The following is a 16,466-nucleotide window of genomic DNA, read 5'->3' on the forward strand; positions in this document are numbered from 1 at the left end:
AAGGTTTCTAATTTCCAGCATTCCAGTTAGTAGATTTTCTCTGATACTCCTTTCCAGATACATTTGTTAGAAGAATGGCTTTCTTTTTTTTGGGGGGGGGGGCAGGGATTGGTAGAGATTTAGTATAACAAATAAATTTAGTATAACATTTAGATAACAAATGGAGTAAAATACTTCCCTGTCATTTCACACTGTCATTTTTAAACTGGATTTGCCATCATACTCACAAGATGGTAATCGATACTTTTATGTTAAAACTTAGTACAGAGGTGAATGGTTCACTTACTTTCCATCAGGAAGGAATTGGAGACAGGCAATGCATATGTTACAACCCAGATGAATTCCTGCCATGTCCTCTGGCCCTGTTGTGCCTGCATTTAAGATATACTGCATTAAATTTCAAGGCAGTTATTTAGTGCACTGGTAAAAAGTACAGATGCAGCTTCTGATTAGGGATTTGTGGCAATGAGGAAAGGATTTACTAAAAAGGAATGAAAGAGCTTGATATGCAAGATTAATATCATGTCCCCAGTTTGAAGAGCTTTCATCTACCTCAAGCTATGAATTTTTGTGAAGTGAAAGCATTGTCAGTGACCTAATAAGAAACAGAGTGAAATAAAAATGAACATCATGAAGCATCACTTAGAAAGGAATGTATTTTAGTGGGATTATCTGTTAATCTGTGGAATAATTGTGATATTTCTTTTGAAGACAGAATGCTTTGCTGCTTTTCTTTCTCTACTGTGAGAGCTATGAAGAACTTCCATCAAGCTACTGCTCACTCTCTGTGGCTGAACCTGTATAATTTGGCTGGTCTTTGCTCTGTTGTTGGAGCTGGAAAATAATTCTAGAGCAGCTAGATTCTCTGTCACTGGATCTCCTTAAACCTGTCAAAACAACATGGAAGTTACTGTTGAATATTGACAAACATGCTCCCGATTTCTGTCTTGGAACTAGAATAATCAGCTGAAACCCCAAACCAAGCAAACTGAAGAAGTGACCCATGTACTACCAGGAGCTCTGAAGTATCTTTACACTGGGGAGCTCCCAGATGGGGAGGTTGTGCCCAGAAACCACTCAATTGTGAGAGGATGTGTTCACTTTAGATCACTGCTGCTAGCAGGACCCTAGCAGGGATTTAGAAATAAGAAGTGCTGCTTACATATGCCTAAATTACCTAAGCTGAGGCAGTTCTCCTGCTGTGATCCCAGACAATGCAGTTAAATGAGAGCCTTGTGCTTCTGGGTTGCTGTGAGAAATAATGCATCAGAGTAGCAGCAAGGAATGAGGCTTTATGGTTTTCTGTTTCTTCTACTGCCTTCATTATTTCAAAGCAGCAGCATTCCCCGAAACAGAGCTGGTCATCATGTTGCCTTTGATATACCTGGTAATATTTGTCAGATATCGCCTTTTTGTTTTGTTTGTAACTAATCTCTAAACAGTTGTGACAATCAGGGAATTAACATTTCCTTCTTTGTGCAACAGACAGAGATACGTTACTGTCAAATTTGTTATCTGATGACCTCCAGGAACTGTGTGTTATCTTTTGAGCAGAGCAGCCTTTTATTTCATATCCTGTTACTTTGTCACATCTGCAAGATCAGTGCCCTGGTTGTGTCCTGCTTCCCATTATATTCTGACTGAACTTGCCAATGTCAGTGTAAAACTTTTGGTCGCCTTCTTGCCTGTAGCTTTGACCCCAGCTTTCCTGGGTCTCTTCTTGCCTGGGTATCTTGTCCTTGCTCTGGAAAGCCCTGGTGACAGGAGATGAGGAGTTGTGCCTCTGCCTGTTTCCCCGTCATCGGCTAGCAGGAGGAGAGGAGTGCTTTTTGTGATACAGATAATTAAGAATCAAAACCAGTACCCACTGCAATGTGCTGCAGCCGCGGACGCGGAGCAGCTCTGCAGCCGTGTCTGTTTGCTCTCGGTCAGCGGTTAAACGGCTCTGCTGGAGCCGCTTCTGTCCTCAGGCCGCCTGCTTTCTGCCCTCTCTCTTACTGAGTAGTCTTAAGAGACGGCCAGCAGGGCGGTGTTTTCCCTCCCTCCTTTGCTGTGGTGACTGCCCCTCCAGTGTCTGGAGGGACCTCTGGGGAGCCCTTGCTGTGTCGTTTGCAGCTCCAACAGCTGCTTGAGGCGGTTCCTGTCTCTTCTTCACTCTCAGCTTGCTTCCCCCAGTGTTTGCGTGTGGGTGAGTCTGCCAAACGCACGCTTCTCACACCCCAGAGCTCTTGTAGAGACAAAATGGGCTTGTCTCTTTTATTTCCTTTCAGTTTTGACCAGCTGGTACGATGATTAATCACAAAAATTAATAGTAGGGTCGGTTTGAGAATAGGAATTTCTGGTCTCCCACAGTGTTGATGAAGAGTAGGGGAAGGTATGTAGAGGGAAGGAATAACAAGCAGGTGGCACACGTGGGGACACAGGCTGAGTGCTTCTAATACACAAGGCAAAACAAATGTGGGGCTCTGGGTTCTGAGGTGCTAACAACAGCCAAATGACTGGATTATTTAAAGTACTTTATTTTCTGGTTCACATTATCCTGAACAATGTTTCAGTGTTTCCACACTGCTTGTGATCATTCCCCCTCCTCTGTCTTACAAATGGCTGTAATTTATTATTGGGATCCTGCTTGTCCGTATGACCGATTTCCAGGAAAGAGTTGAATGTGCCTGCATCTGTATCTGGTGGTGGTGATGCCATGAGTGATGTCTGCTGGCCCAGAGCTGCTCACTGTGGCTGGGGGAGGTGCCGTGGCAAGGGAAAGCACTGAATAATTTAGCAGTTGCAGCTGCATCCAGCACTTCTCTCAAATGTCACATGCTTTGTTGTTTTCTTGTTAATTTTTTTATGGCTGTACATTTACACTATTTGGTTTTTGGAAAAAACCCTCTGGTGCCTGCATTATGGGAACTGTGGTGTACTGCTCAAATTCCCAGCAGAGGGCTGGGAATGGAAGCATCTTGTGGGTGCTGGGGTCTGGGCTCCACCAGAAGCAGCACCAGCGTTTCTCAACTCAAAGCTCACACCAAAAGCACTTCTGGTTTGGAAAAGAATGTAATGCTGTAGTGGTTGCAGGTGGTGTGAGGCTAATTGGGCTCGGGGGCATTGTGTGGGCTTTGGTTTGCCCTTCCTTCCTCCCACTCCTTCTCCTTGCAAAATATTTAAGTGCAGATTTGAGGATCAGCGAAAAGCTGATGACGTAGAGAAAACGAGAAGGCTCTTGTATTTTGTGATTGTGATGTTTCACAAGGGGAGCAAAAAAGGACAGACTCCAAAAGAGTTGGCCTTGTGTTAGTGTTCTCTCATGCAAATCTCTGGAGGTGATTTTTGAGTAAGAGATGAATTTAAATTCAAACAGTGTAGAGCAGGAGAACTGGCCAGACTGGGAGAGGGTTTTTATGCCACAATTTGTTCTTTGATACTCTAGAGAGTGGTGCCCTGCACAATGATCCTGCCCAGGAAGGATCGTGAGAGAGATGTTTCATACAGTAAAGGAGGGGAGGAGAATAAGGTCTTTAACCTAAATTGAAGCGTGTGAAATGTCCTGTGGCTGAGGCTTAAATCTGTCATCTCCTTCCTGTTAGGAAGCAGAGTGCTATAAAAGAGTGTGCTTTTCCTGCATTAGGTTACTGTTGATGGTTTTCCCCAAGAGTGTAATGGAATAAAATGGATAGCAGTATTTGCATACCGTTCTTCCTCACATGCTTATCTCTTGTTGCTCATTCAAGCCCTGGTCATGATTTTTCTTCACGGCTGTCAGGCACTACCGGTGGGTGCGGTTGTGGTTCTGTGGGGCAGGTGCTGCTGGAACCTCTCCTTTGCTGCTGCCTGCAAGTTCCTCTTAGGATTGTGTGTTTGTGTTAGCACACTGTGCATGTTCTTTCTGTGCCTGCACTGCGTGTTTGTGGAAGCATCCTGGGGGTGCCTGGGTAAGCGGATTTTGTCGGCTGTGGTTGGTAACTCAGCTTTCTGTGGGCAAGAACGCCTCCTGACATTTGTAGTACTCGTGGCTGTGGCAAGCTCGTGGGCTGGGGGGTGTTTAGCACGCTGCAGATACTGTGCTGTCTCCTGGCCTGGGCCTGCAGGTGCCAGGAGGGCTCTGTTTCAGCGCTGACCCCAGGCAGTCCGTGTGTCTGGGTGAAGCTTGCTGGTAGCGTGGGCAGTGCTGGGAGCTGTGCTGGCGGAGCAGAGGGGGTGGAGCGCTGCAGTTGCTCTATAAATATACCCGACAGGCTGAAATCTAGGGACTAAAAGATTGGGTTGCTATGGTGATTGATCTGAATCAGATTACCTGTGGGGCTGTTCTCACAGCGTGTGCATGTGTGGTGACTGCGTGATCTTGCATGTACAGCAGGCTGCTTTAGCCAAGCTTTTGGCTGAAGCAGGGAGGAGAGAGGAAGCAACATAGGGCTGACATATGGCAAGGACGGGGAAATCTGTCACTATAGCAACCAGGAACCTGAATCAGTCCAGCTTCACTCCGTGGTACTGCGGAAAGGTTCCCATCTGTGTGCCATGATACTTGTGTTTGTGGAGCAGTTCTGGTCATTTTCAGTCTATCTGTCAGCACCCCTGCCCATGCTACTTCCATTTTGCTCTTGACAACTAATGTGGAAGCTAAAGATGCTTGACTGTGTCAGTTCTGTTTTCAGAAGGCAAAGAGATAATGTTACCTAGTAGAAAAGGAAGAAATCTTTTATTTATTATAATTATTGAGAAGGCCTTCAAAATAAGTCTTCTTGTATTGCCAAAACCTGTTTTCCCCTTTCATTCTTTAATTTTGTTTTATCTGGTTTGTTCTGTCCTTTCCCTCAAGATTTATTGATAGATGAAAAGTGGAAATAGTTGGGTTGCATCTGCTGTTTTATCTGTAAGCAACTCTTAGTGATTGAAGTGATGCATGTGCTCCAGGGCAGATGCTTTTAGAATTTGCCTGCAGTCCTGTTCTCTACTGGGTGATTTCTTATGCTTGGAGCTATCCCCATGGCATTTTGCAGAATCACACCTATGTTATAGGTTAGCCATGCTAGATAAATATGTCACTGTCTGCTTAGGTATGCTTGCAATTCTTTGAAAATGCTTTTTTTTCTTTTTTTCTTTTTTTTGCCTCCAGAGTGCAAGTATCTTCTTAGGAGTCACAGTTTTGGCATGCCCTGCTGCCTTGCCAAGGTGCATGGTAACACACAAAGCAGCTGCACCAGTATAGCAAGTCCATCCAGGTCAGATTTTAGAAATTGTTCCATGTTCCATCAGATTCTGGAGAAAGGGAAGTGTTCTCATCTCTGCTGTTGTCTGTTTCTTGTGTTAGCAGAAACACTGTAGTATGAATACTGCCTGTCTGCTTTTTTAAAAGTTTAGTACAAGCAAAAATAGCATGTGCTATACCAGAGATAATGTCTGGCATCATTTGAAACACACTTGGAAGAAGAAGTAACCAAAATCTCAGTGGTAAAGATTCCATAAAGATTATTAAAATGTCTAAAGACATAGCTACCATGAACACTGGGCTTCAAACCATGTTGTTTCCAGTTCAGCAGTGAGTGGAGTTCCTGCCCACAGAGGTGAGGTTGGCTGGTCCTGAGGTACTCACACCTATTTCTCACAGCTTAGCAGATAGGATAAGGTGTGTGATGTGAGAAAAAGAAACATAAATCAGTCCAAAGGTGGGCATTGAAACTCCTGGCCCTGTCTGTGTTTGTTTCAGTGCTCAGTTTAGTTCAATTGGTGAGCCTTGAGTTCACAGAAAACAATGCACTAAGGTCAGCATAGTGGCTATTAGAGCTGAACTCAGTACAGGCTGTCTTGGCTGAGAGTAAATAGAAATTCAGGATGTTCCAAGGAAACAAAAAATTTAGTTCTTTTTGGGCGTGACTAGAAATCTGTTTTTTCCCAAGGTGAAATTTCAGTGAACCGTAATTTATGTGGCTTCTGTCCTATAATTTGTTCTGTCTCCTTCACAATTTCCTCTTTTTTCTCTTTCACATTAATGTTCCGTGTGCTCATTATTCAGTCAGTGTGCAAATTGAATTGTATGATTCTGATTTATATTCTAAAGATATCCATGCACTGGTGATCTGTGCAGTATGATCCTTTTACCAGGTAAAAACTGGAGGTAATGAAAGGAGAAGCCTTTCTGGTCCCATCTTACAGCATGGAAGAATTGTAAGGAAAGCAGGGCTTAGCACCTTCCTGTTGGAAATTAATCTGTTGTCTTCATACCATTTTTGCAAGCAATGATGTAAATACCTGCCAGGCGTCATGCAGGTCAGTGTAAGCCTGGCCCATCAAAGCTGGGAGCCTCTGTGTGAGGAAAACAACTGCAGGTGAGTGTGGGGAGTTGTCCTTGGCTGGATGCCACTTGTCCACCAAGCCACTCTATCACACCCCTCCTCAGCAGAACAGGGGGAAGAAAATAAGATGGAAAAAACCTTGTGGGCAAAAGTAAAGGCAGTTTAATAAAGCAAAGATTGCATTCATGGAAGCAAAGAAGCCCAAGAAATTTTATTATCCACTTTTCAGAAGCAAGTGCTGTCCATCCATTTCCTGGGAAGCAGAGCTTCAGTAGGCTTAGTGGTTGCTCCAGATTATAAATGTTTTAAATAATGGGTTCTCTGCCCTTCTCCTCTCTCTTAGGTTTTTCCTGAGCAGATGTGATATGGGATATCCTTCTGGTCAGTTGGGGTCAGCAGTCCTGGCTATGTCCCCTCCCAAGACTTTGCATACTCCCCAGCACTGCTGGGGGGAAGATGTTGGGGAGGCAGCCTTGATGCTGTGCCAGCACTGCTCAGCCATAGCCAAAACACAGATGTGTTGTCAGCATCCTTCCAGTTACCAGTGCACAGCACATCACTGGGAGGGCTGCTGAGGGGAAAATGTACAGTGACACTGGCTCAGTTAACAGTTTGTTATCAAAGTTATTCTTAGACTAAATTGCTTTGTTCCTCTAGGTTTGTGTCTCTAATAAGAAGACTCCTAACAAAGATTGAGGGCTCCAAGGGATAGATGAAATAGGATAACTGCACAACTCATTAGTCCCAACTCAGCTTGGGACTAATGCAGGGCATGGCTCTGACACAGCCAGGGCATGGCTCTGACACAGTTTAGATGACTCTAAATTGGTAGAAAGTCTGCTGTGGTTCTTTCATGCTGCCCTATCCATTGTGTGCTGTGATGCTTTTCATGAGTGTGTGTTTGTTTATATAGGCTTTTATTTCTGGGAGGACTTTAAATTGCAGAATACCATGCAGATTGTCCTCTAAGAAGTTGTGCTGCAACCTAAAATGTGGGTGTTTGGGGAATTTTTAAATGCAGAGTAATGCCAATAATAGAAGTGTTTGTTTTTTTGCACACTTTTTTCATGTCATGGTTACTGGTAAGCCGTGGTTTTGTGCTGGTTCTTGCTTTTTGTCTTTGTGCCTAGGCTACAGTGCCAGCTTTTGCTGGTGAGTATTGCTGACAGCTGCTACAGTGGGTGGGTAGTGTTAGTTCTCACCAACCCGTTCACCATCCATAGAAGTGCTTATTTCGGTTTTGGTGTTGTCTGAGACAACATTTTATTTTTCTGTGTATGAGTATTTTTCTGTGGTGGGCCTTCCCTTCTCTATTTTTCTTGTTTTCTAGAGATGAAATAATGGGAAGTCTCTTCTCAAGTGCTGCTTGAGGATTCAGCCTTCAAAAGGCTGGTTCCAATATGTTTGCAAAGAGAAAAGACACTGCACAAGACCTTTTCAGAGAAAGCAATGTAAAGTTAAAGCAGTTTGAGAGAGAGAAGAGGTTCTGACATATCAACCATCTTAGAGTCAAGATAATTTCTTGGTTCAGGTCCAAATTCCAACATGAAAGAGGAAAAATGAAGTATCTCTTGGTTGTTTGATCTATTTCTGTCCTAATGTACTTAGTCTCTAAAATCTATTGGATGATTGGAAGGATGATAGGAAATCTCTTAGAAAGAAACTACTTTACCTCTGTATTGCCTGTAGAGGTACTGTCTGTGGTTCTGTGATCACCTGTGTTCAGTCAAGTCTTCCAGATTCCCTCAACTGCTTTCTCCTACCTTTTCTTTGTGCCTGCACAAGCAGTTGCGGGGTCACTTGGTGAACGAAGTAAAAAAAAAAAAACTTTCTAAAAACAAAAGCAGGGAGGGAGAAGAAGGGGGGGTGGCTGTTAGGTTTAGTCTGCATCAGCTCCACAGTGTGTTTTGCCCTGTAGCTGCACACACTCTTCTGCCAGCACAGGGAACAGAACGATACTGGCCTGAAAGGAAGCTTTTGCCAGATAGGGAGGGGGAGGCAGGGCTGGGATGCCTGTTTGTGTTGCCTTATACAGATCATCATCTGTGGTGTCTGATTCCAAGCAGGAGTAGGAAGATGAGTTCCAACAAATGCTGGTGCAGTACTCCTCTAAGTGCTGTCATCAGCCATTGCTAGATCTCTGAAGAAGCCAGAGATTGAATAGAGGAAGGCAAAACCCCTACACTTGGTTCTAATTCTTCTACCTCTTGCTCCAATCCAACAATAAATCATCTTCCAAAAAAAGCCTTTGTTTTCTTTATGTCTGACTGTAACTGTTGTGTTGTAAGTATAGTAAATCAGTGAAGGTGGCTCTGGAAGCCCTGGCACATCTGCATCAGTCTGGTCTCCCCGGTACTGGTGTTTAAATAGAAAGTGGAAATCAGAAAGTGCTCAGATATTTTTTAAAAAAATGGACAGAAACTTCGGTGTTTGATGTCAGTGGCTTGTAGCTTCAACCATTCCAGGGATATTGTAAGCCCTGCATATATTCCTTGTACTTGTCTGCTCTGATATTCTTGAAATTTCATGATTTCTAAGACCTTCATAATGCATACCTTGCTAACTTCTTTGCAGAGCTGTGGGACATGTGTAGGGAATTGCAGTCATAAGACAAATGCAGTGTATTTTCTCCACCTTCACTGAGGGGTTGGGTAGCCTCTGTTTTTGAGGAAAAACATCTTTGATTACCACTAAGTAGCAGAATTTCCTCAAAGTTGTACTTCTAGGTACGCCCCTGTCTGTGACTGAGCAGTTTGTTCTTTAAAGAGTTCTGGGGAAAGCCATTTGGAAAGAAAACAGATAAAGTAGTTCTTCAAAATGGAGACAAAAAGGACCACTTGATATCCCAACTTCATATTGTTCCTCTTAAGTTTTTCTGTGCCAAGATATTTGCAGAATATCAAGGATCAAGAGCTTTTCCAGGACAGATTCTGCAGTGTTTTCAGTAATATCATTAAAATGTAGAAACAGACACTTTGCTTCCTGTGTCTGTATTTTCTCTGTTGTTCAGAGAAGATAATTTACAACAATATTGCTGCTCAGAGAAGATAATTCATACTGCTCTTACTTAGGATTCTACAGTAACTGTAGTTGAGGATCTACTGAAAACATGCCACAGTTTCACAAAATGTGATATTTTTTATGTGTGAGGCTTTAAGTTTCTTTCAGTTTATTACTCCTTTAATAGTACCTACTGACTAGTATGATTTTCCTTTTTTATAAATTGTATATGTGCTTTTTTGTTCTTACTGTTGTAATGTTTTTGTATTCTTGCTGCTGTTTGGAGGGCTAATGAATAAAATTTCCCTGCTGTGTATGTGATATGTTTGCATCCTGCCTTAGAATGTAAACATGAACTGAAATGGAAACCTTATTCTGAATATGTCCCAGAAAGCAATCAATTAAGTTTTTAATGTAAAATAGCTCTTATTAAAAAATCCATTGGAATACTTAGTAAACTTCTAGAATACTCTGAGCATCTCTGATTTTTTGAGTTTCTGAGACCTTTCAATTTCATGAAGTTTCTGTTTTCAGGTTGGTTTCAAACACTGTAGGGAGCACTGTAATGTGGAACTATATTCCTTTTTAAAACTTTTTTTTTCTCCCTGTTCTTTCCTGAATTCTGTGAACTAGGAATGGTGGGATTGGAAAGAATTATTTTCTGGATATCTATTAAGCATAATTATTGACAAGTAGTAATGCTGCACTATAATCTGTTTTACCAAGAAGATGTTTCTATCATAAAGTACTCAGAGAAATTTGCTGCAGGAGGCATTGGGTATCAGGAGTAAGGAGTGAAGTTAAACAAGATAAATGGAACTGAATGAAGTAAGTGAAAAACCCAGTGTGCTTTACAAGATGCACTTTTGCTATTGTAAACTGCAATTCTGTAGAACTGCAGTTCTGTATCTGCACAGAAAAGGTGTTAGAGATCACAGTCTTTGGGAATTGTGGAGATCATTCCTGCTGACAGCCATTTGCAGGTTTGGGATGGTGGGATGCATTTTATCAAATTGGATTTCTGGTGTTACGCCTTCTTTAGTTGTTCTGTTTATCCCACAGCTAAAGCTCAGGTTGTGGTTTTTTTTTCCTTCAGTCTTGCCAGTTGAAGCTCCTTTCCCAAGCACTCTCAAGATCTTATGGATTTGCCTAAGCAACACACAAACCATGTAATGAGTAGCTCCTTGGCAGTGGGAGGCAGCTTTGTTGGTCTGTGTTGTCCCTTAGAACAGAATCATAGCATCATTTACCTTGGAAAAGACCTCTAAGATGATTGACTCCAACCATTTATTCTGGAGATACTCTTGTACTTTTTTGTGTGTTTTTCATCTCTCTGCTTTTGTGGGCATATGGCTGTGTTTTTATACTCATGAAGACCGAGGTTGTGGATGACCATGACTGCACCGAACGTGGAGGCTTTTTGGGAATATAATTAAGGTCATGAAGTTGCTTGTATGTCTTGGGTATTTCTGGTTGTGCTTTTGACACTCTTGCTTTTCTTGGTTCTAGATTGGACTTGGCAGACTGTTCCAAGCAGATTCTGTTCCCCAAGGCAGCGATCACGGCTGATGGGATAGCTGACCACTGGATCAATGAACAGGAATTCCTTGAGATGACATAGGGAGGGGCATCGAGCACAATGGTGCAGAAAAAGAAAATCTGCTCTCGGCTACTTGACTATCTTGTGATCATTGGAGCCAGGTAATGTGAAACAGTCTCAGCAGAGCTTTTGCTTGGGCAGTAGAGTGGGGATAAATAGCCTTGCATCCACTGATGAAACCTTCCTGATGCTCAGGAATTGCTGTCTGAAATGTGTGCAGAATGCTCCCCTAAGGGGAGCACCTACTTGAGCCAGGGCACTTCTTGAAAGACACTAGTGAAGTCAGAATTTTTTAACTTGTGGTCTTTAGACTTCTTTTCAAGGGTCTGCAGAGGGTGACTAAGAAAAGCTAATTTAACTATCACTCTCTGGTAGTTGTTGTGTCTGAACTTTGCTTCTACTGGCATCAGGACAGAGGGATTCACAAATTGAAAACACTGAAAGCTAAAGACAAGTAAGATACAAGTTTTCTACTACTTTTATTACTAGTAATGTGCTAGTAGTAGAATAATACTACTTTTCTAGCTTTTGAAATGTAGTCTATAAACTCAGTTAAAAAAAAATCTGAAACTTGCTTTACTTGGCTGTTTTTCCCTGTAATACTTATTTATCCTCACAGGAATGACATGAATGCTTTCTTGTTTTAAAGTCTTATTAATAGATAAAATGTTATGCATATTTACTTAAAGCACATATGAAACGCAGGATTGATGTGTTCTGTTTGTCAAACATAGAGATACTCAATAAATGTTATTTTTTCCTTATTCAAAGTTTATGCAGCAGCCTTCTGCAAATTCTATGTAATGGATGTATCCTAAAGTCTGTTTTGCTTTCATTTCTAAATATCAGTGGTTCATGTGCATCAGCCTGTTGCTGTATCTCTTGCTTTCTTTTCAGAATACTTTGAATGTAATGTTTTAATAGGCTGAGTGGAGGAAATTATGTAATCCTGACTAATAGTTATTTTATTTTTGCATTTTACAGACCGAATACTATAATGGTTAAATACTTCTGTCTGTAGAAAAACAACCAAATTTTCTATATGTCACCAACTAGGAAGAGGAGGGAGAAATGTTAGCTGCCTCCTCCAGTGAAGCTTATAGTGTCTGATGTTCTCACTTAGAAATTTGCTACTATCGCTTCTGGACTCCTACAGTTCTCTTGCTTTTTGCCAGCCCATGCTGTTAGGCTGCTGCTGCTGTCTTGTTTGGCACTTTGGCAAATGCTTGTGATGAAGGATGGAGCTGACTGAAACAGCCTCTCCTACAAAGCCCTTAGGAGCTCATGTGGCCTTTACTGTTACATCTTGTTATCCACTGTGCACAAACAACAATACTTTTTGGAACTGTTGGGTTCAAACTTTCCCAGTGTCTGAGAAAACTCTGTCCTTGTAGCTGATATTACATCAAAGGCACAAAGTGGTGATACATGCACTTGTACGTTGTTGATGTCATTTTTTGGACCATTTGCTGCCAAATAGACTCTCTAAATAGTAGCAGCGTTATTTGACATTTCTTTTTCAGCAGATGATGCATTAGTTGTGTCCATTAACATATAAAAGTATTTTAGTGTTTCTCTTTTTTTCATACAGTATTTCAGTATCTAACTTTACAGGCAGTATAAATCTTACCAGTTTTATTATGAAAGCATATTTACTTGTTTTAAATAAAACATTAGTTTGGAAGAGTTAGTCAGCAGAGCTATTTACACCAGTGATTTTCTTTTGTAAATTGTGAGCATTCTATTACTACTTGTTTGAATTTTTTCACATCTCTTATATGAGAAAAGCAAGTGTCATTTGTATTTTGAAATAGGCAAAGGCATAATATCTTGAAAGAATCTAGTGGAAAATTAGGAAACAACAGTTTTGCCTTTCTGTCTTCATGTTTCTGTGGTGATTTGTAGTCCAAAGATAGTGAGTCACAGTGGTAAATAGCTGTGCATATTACCATGCAGTTTTTATATAAATTACACTTTCAATCCCACTCTGAAAATCAAACGCATGTGTTTGTGTGGTTGCTAGAACTTTTAATGGAAGTGGTTTTAGGATGAGGTCCCTATCCTTCCACTGTTGATCTGAGTTCTTTCCTTGTAAATTCTTGCTTTCCCAGTTAGGAATTGATACTGATTTCTCATTTAATTTTTCATCTTGTTCATAATGGCTGAAATCTAGGAGCTTTTCCTCTGACTGTGTATTTGTGAAGGGACAATGTGTTTCCTACTGAAATGTTGCCCAGAGACCTGTGCAGTTCAATTAATTTTGAAAATCAAAGTCAGAGCAACATGACAATGCAGTGTTCTCCTGGGAACAACATATTCCTGGAAGGCCTTTTCCTAATCAGATTTGAACTGGCTCCTTGTTAATGACTGTATGGACTTAAACTTCTTTACTGAACCTTTCTGCCTTGTGCTAGTGAGGAGCTTTGCGGCGCATGACTGAGAAGCTACTTTCCATGGACAGTAGGGAAGAGAGGGAACAAAGATGAAGCTGAGTCCACAGGCTCTTGGCACATTAGCAGGAAGTTTGCAAAAATATTTGTTACTGGTCAGCTATGTATGTGGTTTTTTGTTCGCTTCTTTTGTAGGCACCCGAGCAGCGACAGCGTCGCTCAGACCCCTGAGCTGCTGCGGCGTTACCCTCTGGAGGACCACGCAGACTTTCCCCTCCCGCCCGACGTCGTGTTCTTCTGCCAGCCCGAAGGATGCCTCAGCGTGCGGCAGAGGCGCATGAGCTTCCGCGACGACACGTCCTTTGTGTTCACCCTCACGGACAAGGACACGGGCGTCACCCGCTATGGCATCTGCGTCAACTTCTACCGCTCCTTCCAGAAGCGAGTCCCCAAGGAGAAGGGAGAGGGCGCGGGGGGACATCGAGCTCGAGAGGGACAGAAGGTCCCTAAAGCTGGGGATGCGTCAGCGCCCCAGGAGGAAGCGGGTACCGAGAGTTCAGAGAGCGGCTCTTCGCTGCAGGCCCCCAGCGCGGAGTCTACCCCCGACGTGAACCGATCCCCGCGCAGCAAGCGCCTGGCCAAAGGCAGCCATCGCTCTCGGAACAGCACTCTGACTTCGCTGTGCATCCTTAGCCATTATCCCTTCTTTTCCACCTTCCGGGAGTGTCTGTACACCCTCAAGAGACTCGTGGACTGCTGTAGTGAGAGACTGTTGGGCAAGAAGTTGGGGATTCCGCGTGGGGTGCAGAGGTATGTTGAGAGGGAAGAACTTTTTCCTCCTACTGTTTGTGTTCAGTGCCGCAATTTATTTGCACAGTGAATTGTGGCTCCAGATGTGGTTGCAGAAGCAGGCAAACACCAAGGGTTGGTTTTTTTCACTGTTTTAACCCAGGTTCACGGTAGGAAAAGGAAATTTTTATAACAATTTTTTTAAAACTTCTCTCTCTGATTCTGTAATCTGGTATGATTTTAATTTTTGATGCACCTAAGGAGGCACTACCCTTCTGACGACTGAAGCTGAGTGCTTATACTGCTACTGTTGCTTTGGCATTTAAGCTCTGTGGCAGTGTATGTCAGGACTGATTCTCTGGGAAGTTAGAAGCAGCCAAGAAAATAACAGAGAGAATTTCTTCTTGGGGCAGGAGGGAAATTATGAAAATGTGCTTAACAAGCTTATGAAACAGTCTGAACTTCAGCGTGGGAGAGAAAAGACTAGAGAACCAGGATCAGCTAAAATAGGTCAAAGTACAATATTTGAAGGAGAGTGGGAGGAGAGGTAGAAAACAAAGTAGTTGTCTAGGAAACATGGGAATGGTTGTTGGTAACAGCAAATTGACAGGAACGTGGTGTATGTTTAATGTCATGTAGGAATTGTAATGTATTTGCTGTTGTAGTGTTGAGTATGTAACAGAAGCTGTTGCACTGTAGGGTATGGAAGGGACAATTCTTTATGTATTTCAGCCAAGGATGTGCATCTGTGCTACTGTGCCTGACACCTTAGTTCCAGGATGGTGTTTTCCTCTCCAATCTGCTAACTGAATAGAAAAAGTATGAAATTAATCTCTGGAGAAGCAGGGGATTATCTTCAACAGTTTGAGAGACAGGACTGTGAGATAGTACATAATGTGAATTAAGTAGCTTGGTACACTCAAAATTAAACTTGTCAAAAGTAAAAAATGACAGGATTATAATTATTATAATTTTTATCTTTATAAACTCTTTACATTTTGCATGAAATGATGTGTCCCATTTATAGAGCAGTGGCCTAATTCTTGGGCTACTGCCCTGGAATAGTTCTAGGGGACTGTTCTGGGCTAGTGTGACTGCATTAGCAGATTTAGCACTTGAATCCACTGATGGAGAATAAATTATTTTGTCAGAGCAAAACTTCCCCCCAATGGAAGTAAGTGTTAAGGAATGCTGTTTTGTCACTTGGTTTAGCCTGATAATTATTGAGGAAAAAACACCCCACTGAATTTCATGATTTTCCTCAATTTGGTGTTTGAATGACGTGGTATTTGAAAAATTTGCTCTTATTTGGCATAATTCTTAAAGATTCTTAAAGAGAATAATTAAGTGATAGATGAGGATAGCAAGAGACAGAATACTGAGCATACATCTCTGGGAAAAGTAAAGCAGCAGATTTGAATTACCATGTGGTTTTCTAGTGGTGACCTGGAAAAGTAGAATAGTTTTGAAGTGGTGGCAGAATAAAGGTGAAACTGAACCCTTACAGCTGGCAAAAGTGGAGCACACCTCTTAGCAGCCTAATGTCTTATGCATGACAAGTAGCTGAAGGAAGAGTGGAGGATGAGAAGCATCACAGTTCCTGAGAGGTGTATCATGTACTCAGTGTAATCTCAAATTGCCCTTATTTTGAGCTATCCAAATTTCTCTAATTATTCTGTCTTTGTGAAGCCTCCAGTGTTATAATCTTTTTTCCTTTTAGTTTTTTTTTTTTTTTTTTTTTAAGTTGTGAACTGTAATATAGAACCTCCAATTTGAACCCATAGCTTTCTTGGGGATCTGTTCCAGTAACTTAAGATATTTTTCAGGCTGCAGTTATTTGGAGAATGAATACATTCTCACTGTGCTACAGGGTAAAGGGCTGAAGTGGACAAGACTGTGTGTCCCTTGTCAGACCCAGTTTGAGTTGTGAAGCTCTGAAGGCCATGAGCAATGCTGTACATGCTTTTTGGCCAGCCTGTCTGTGAGCTGCAGGCTTGCAGATTGCCAGCTTAGGGTGTGGAGAACTTGCTGCTTGTTTTGCTAAGGTGCCTAAATGTTTTCTACACAGCTTTCAGAGATTTTGTTGAAATAAATCAATTTTTCCCATGGGTTATTCAGCTCTTAAGAATGATACATTGCAATTTAGAACTGAATGATGAAGGGTATTTTATCATGCTAAAACATCTGGGAGATCTTGGATGTGGCATATTTTTATTATCTCAGGTTTAATTCCTATTCTTGCAAAGGTTTGTAGACTGCTAGAAGCAGAGTCCTGCAGTCAGTGTGCTACAGTTCTGGATGATATAGGAGAGTGTCCTGTGTGCCTGCTGAATTTCAAGCGTGAGGGTGATGAGAGTTCTTCAGAGATCTGGACCTGACTGAATCCTTTAAACGCGT

At 42.0% G+C, this 16,466-nt stretch overlaps 1 protein-coding gene across 22 annotated transcripts in view; it reads left to right on the forward strand.

Moving 5' to 3' along the window:
- The window catches only part of MADD (MAP kinase activating death domain), a 68,421-nt gene that overhangs the window by 2,828 nt on the left and 49,127 nt on the right, over nucleotides 1-16,466 (forward strand). For 21 of the 22 annotated variants that reach the window (XM_064714248.1, XM_064714251.1, XM_064714258.1 and 18 more), the window contains exons 2-3: nucleotides 10,800-10,991; nucleotides 13,476-14,090. In XM_064714248.1, coding sequence (XP_064570318.1) covers nucleotides 10,930-10,991; nucleotides 13,476-14,090 — 677 coding nt within the window. In that variant the 5' untranslated portion in view covers nucleotides 10,800-10,929. Of the gene's footprint in view, nucleotides 1-5,117; nucleotides 5,220-10,799; nucleotides 10,992-13,475; nucleotides 14,091-16,466 lie in introns of those variants that run through there. The other variant, XM_064714247.1, reaches the window with a different exon arrangement.

The sequence above is a fragment of the Zonotrichia leucophrys genome, chromosome 5 (assembly GCF_028769735.1).
Source record: "Zonotrichia leucophrys gambelii isolate GWCS_2022_RI chromosome 5, RI_Zleu_2.0, whole genome shotgun sequence".
NCBI lineage: Eukaryota > Metazoa > Chordata > Aves > Passeriformes > Passerellidae > Zonotrichia > Zonotrichia leucophrys.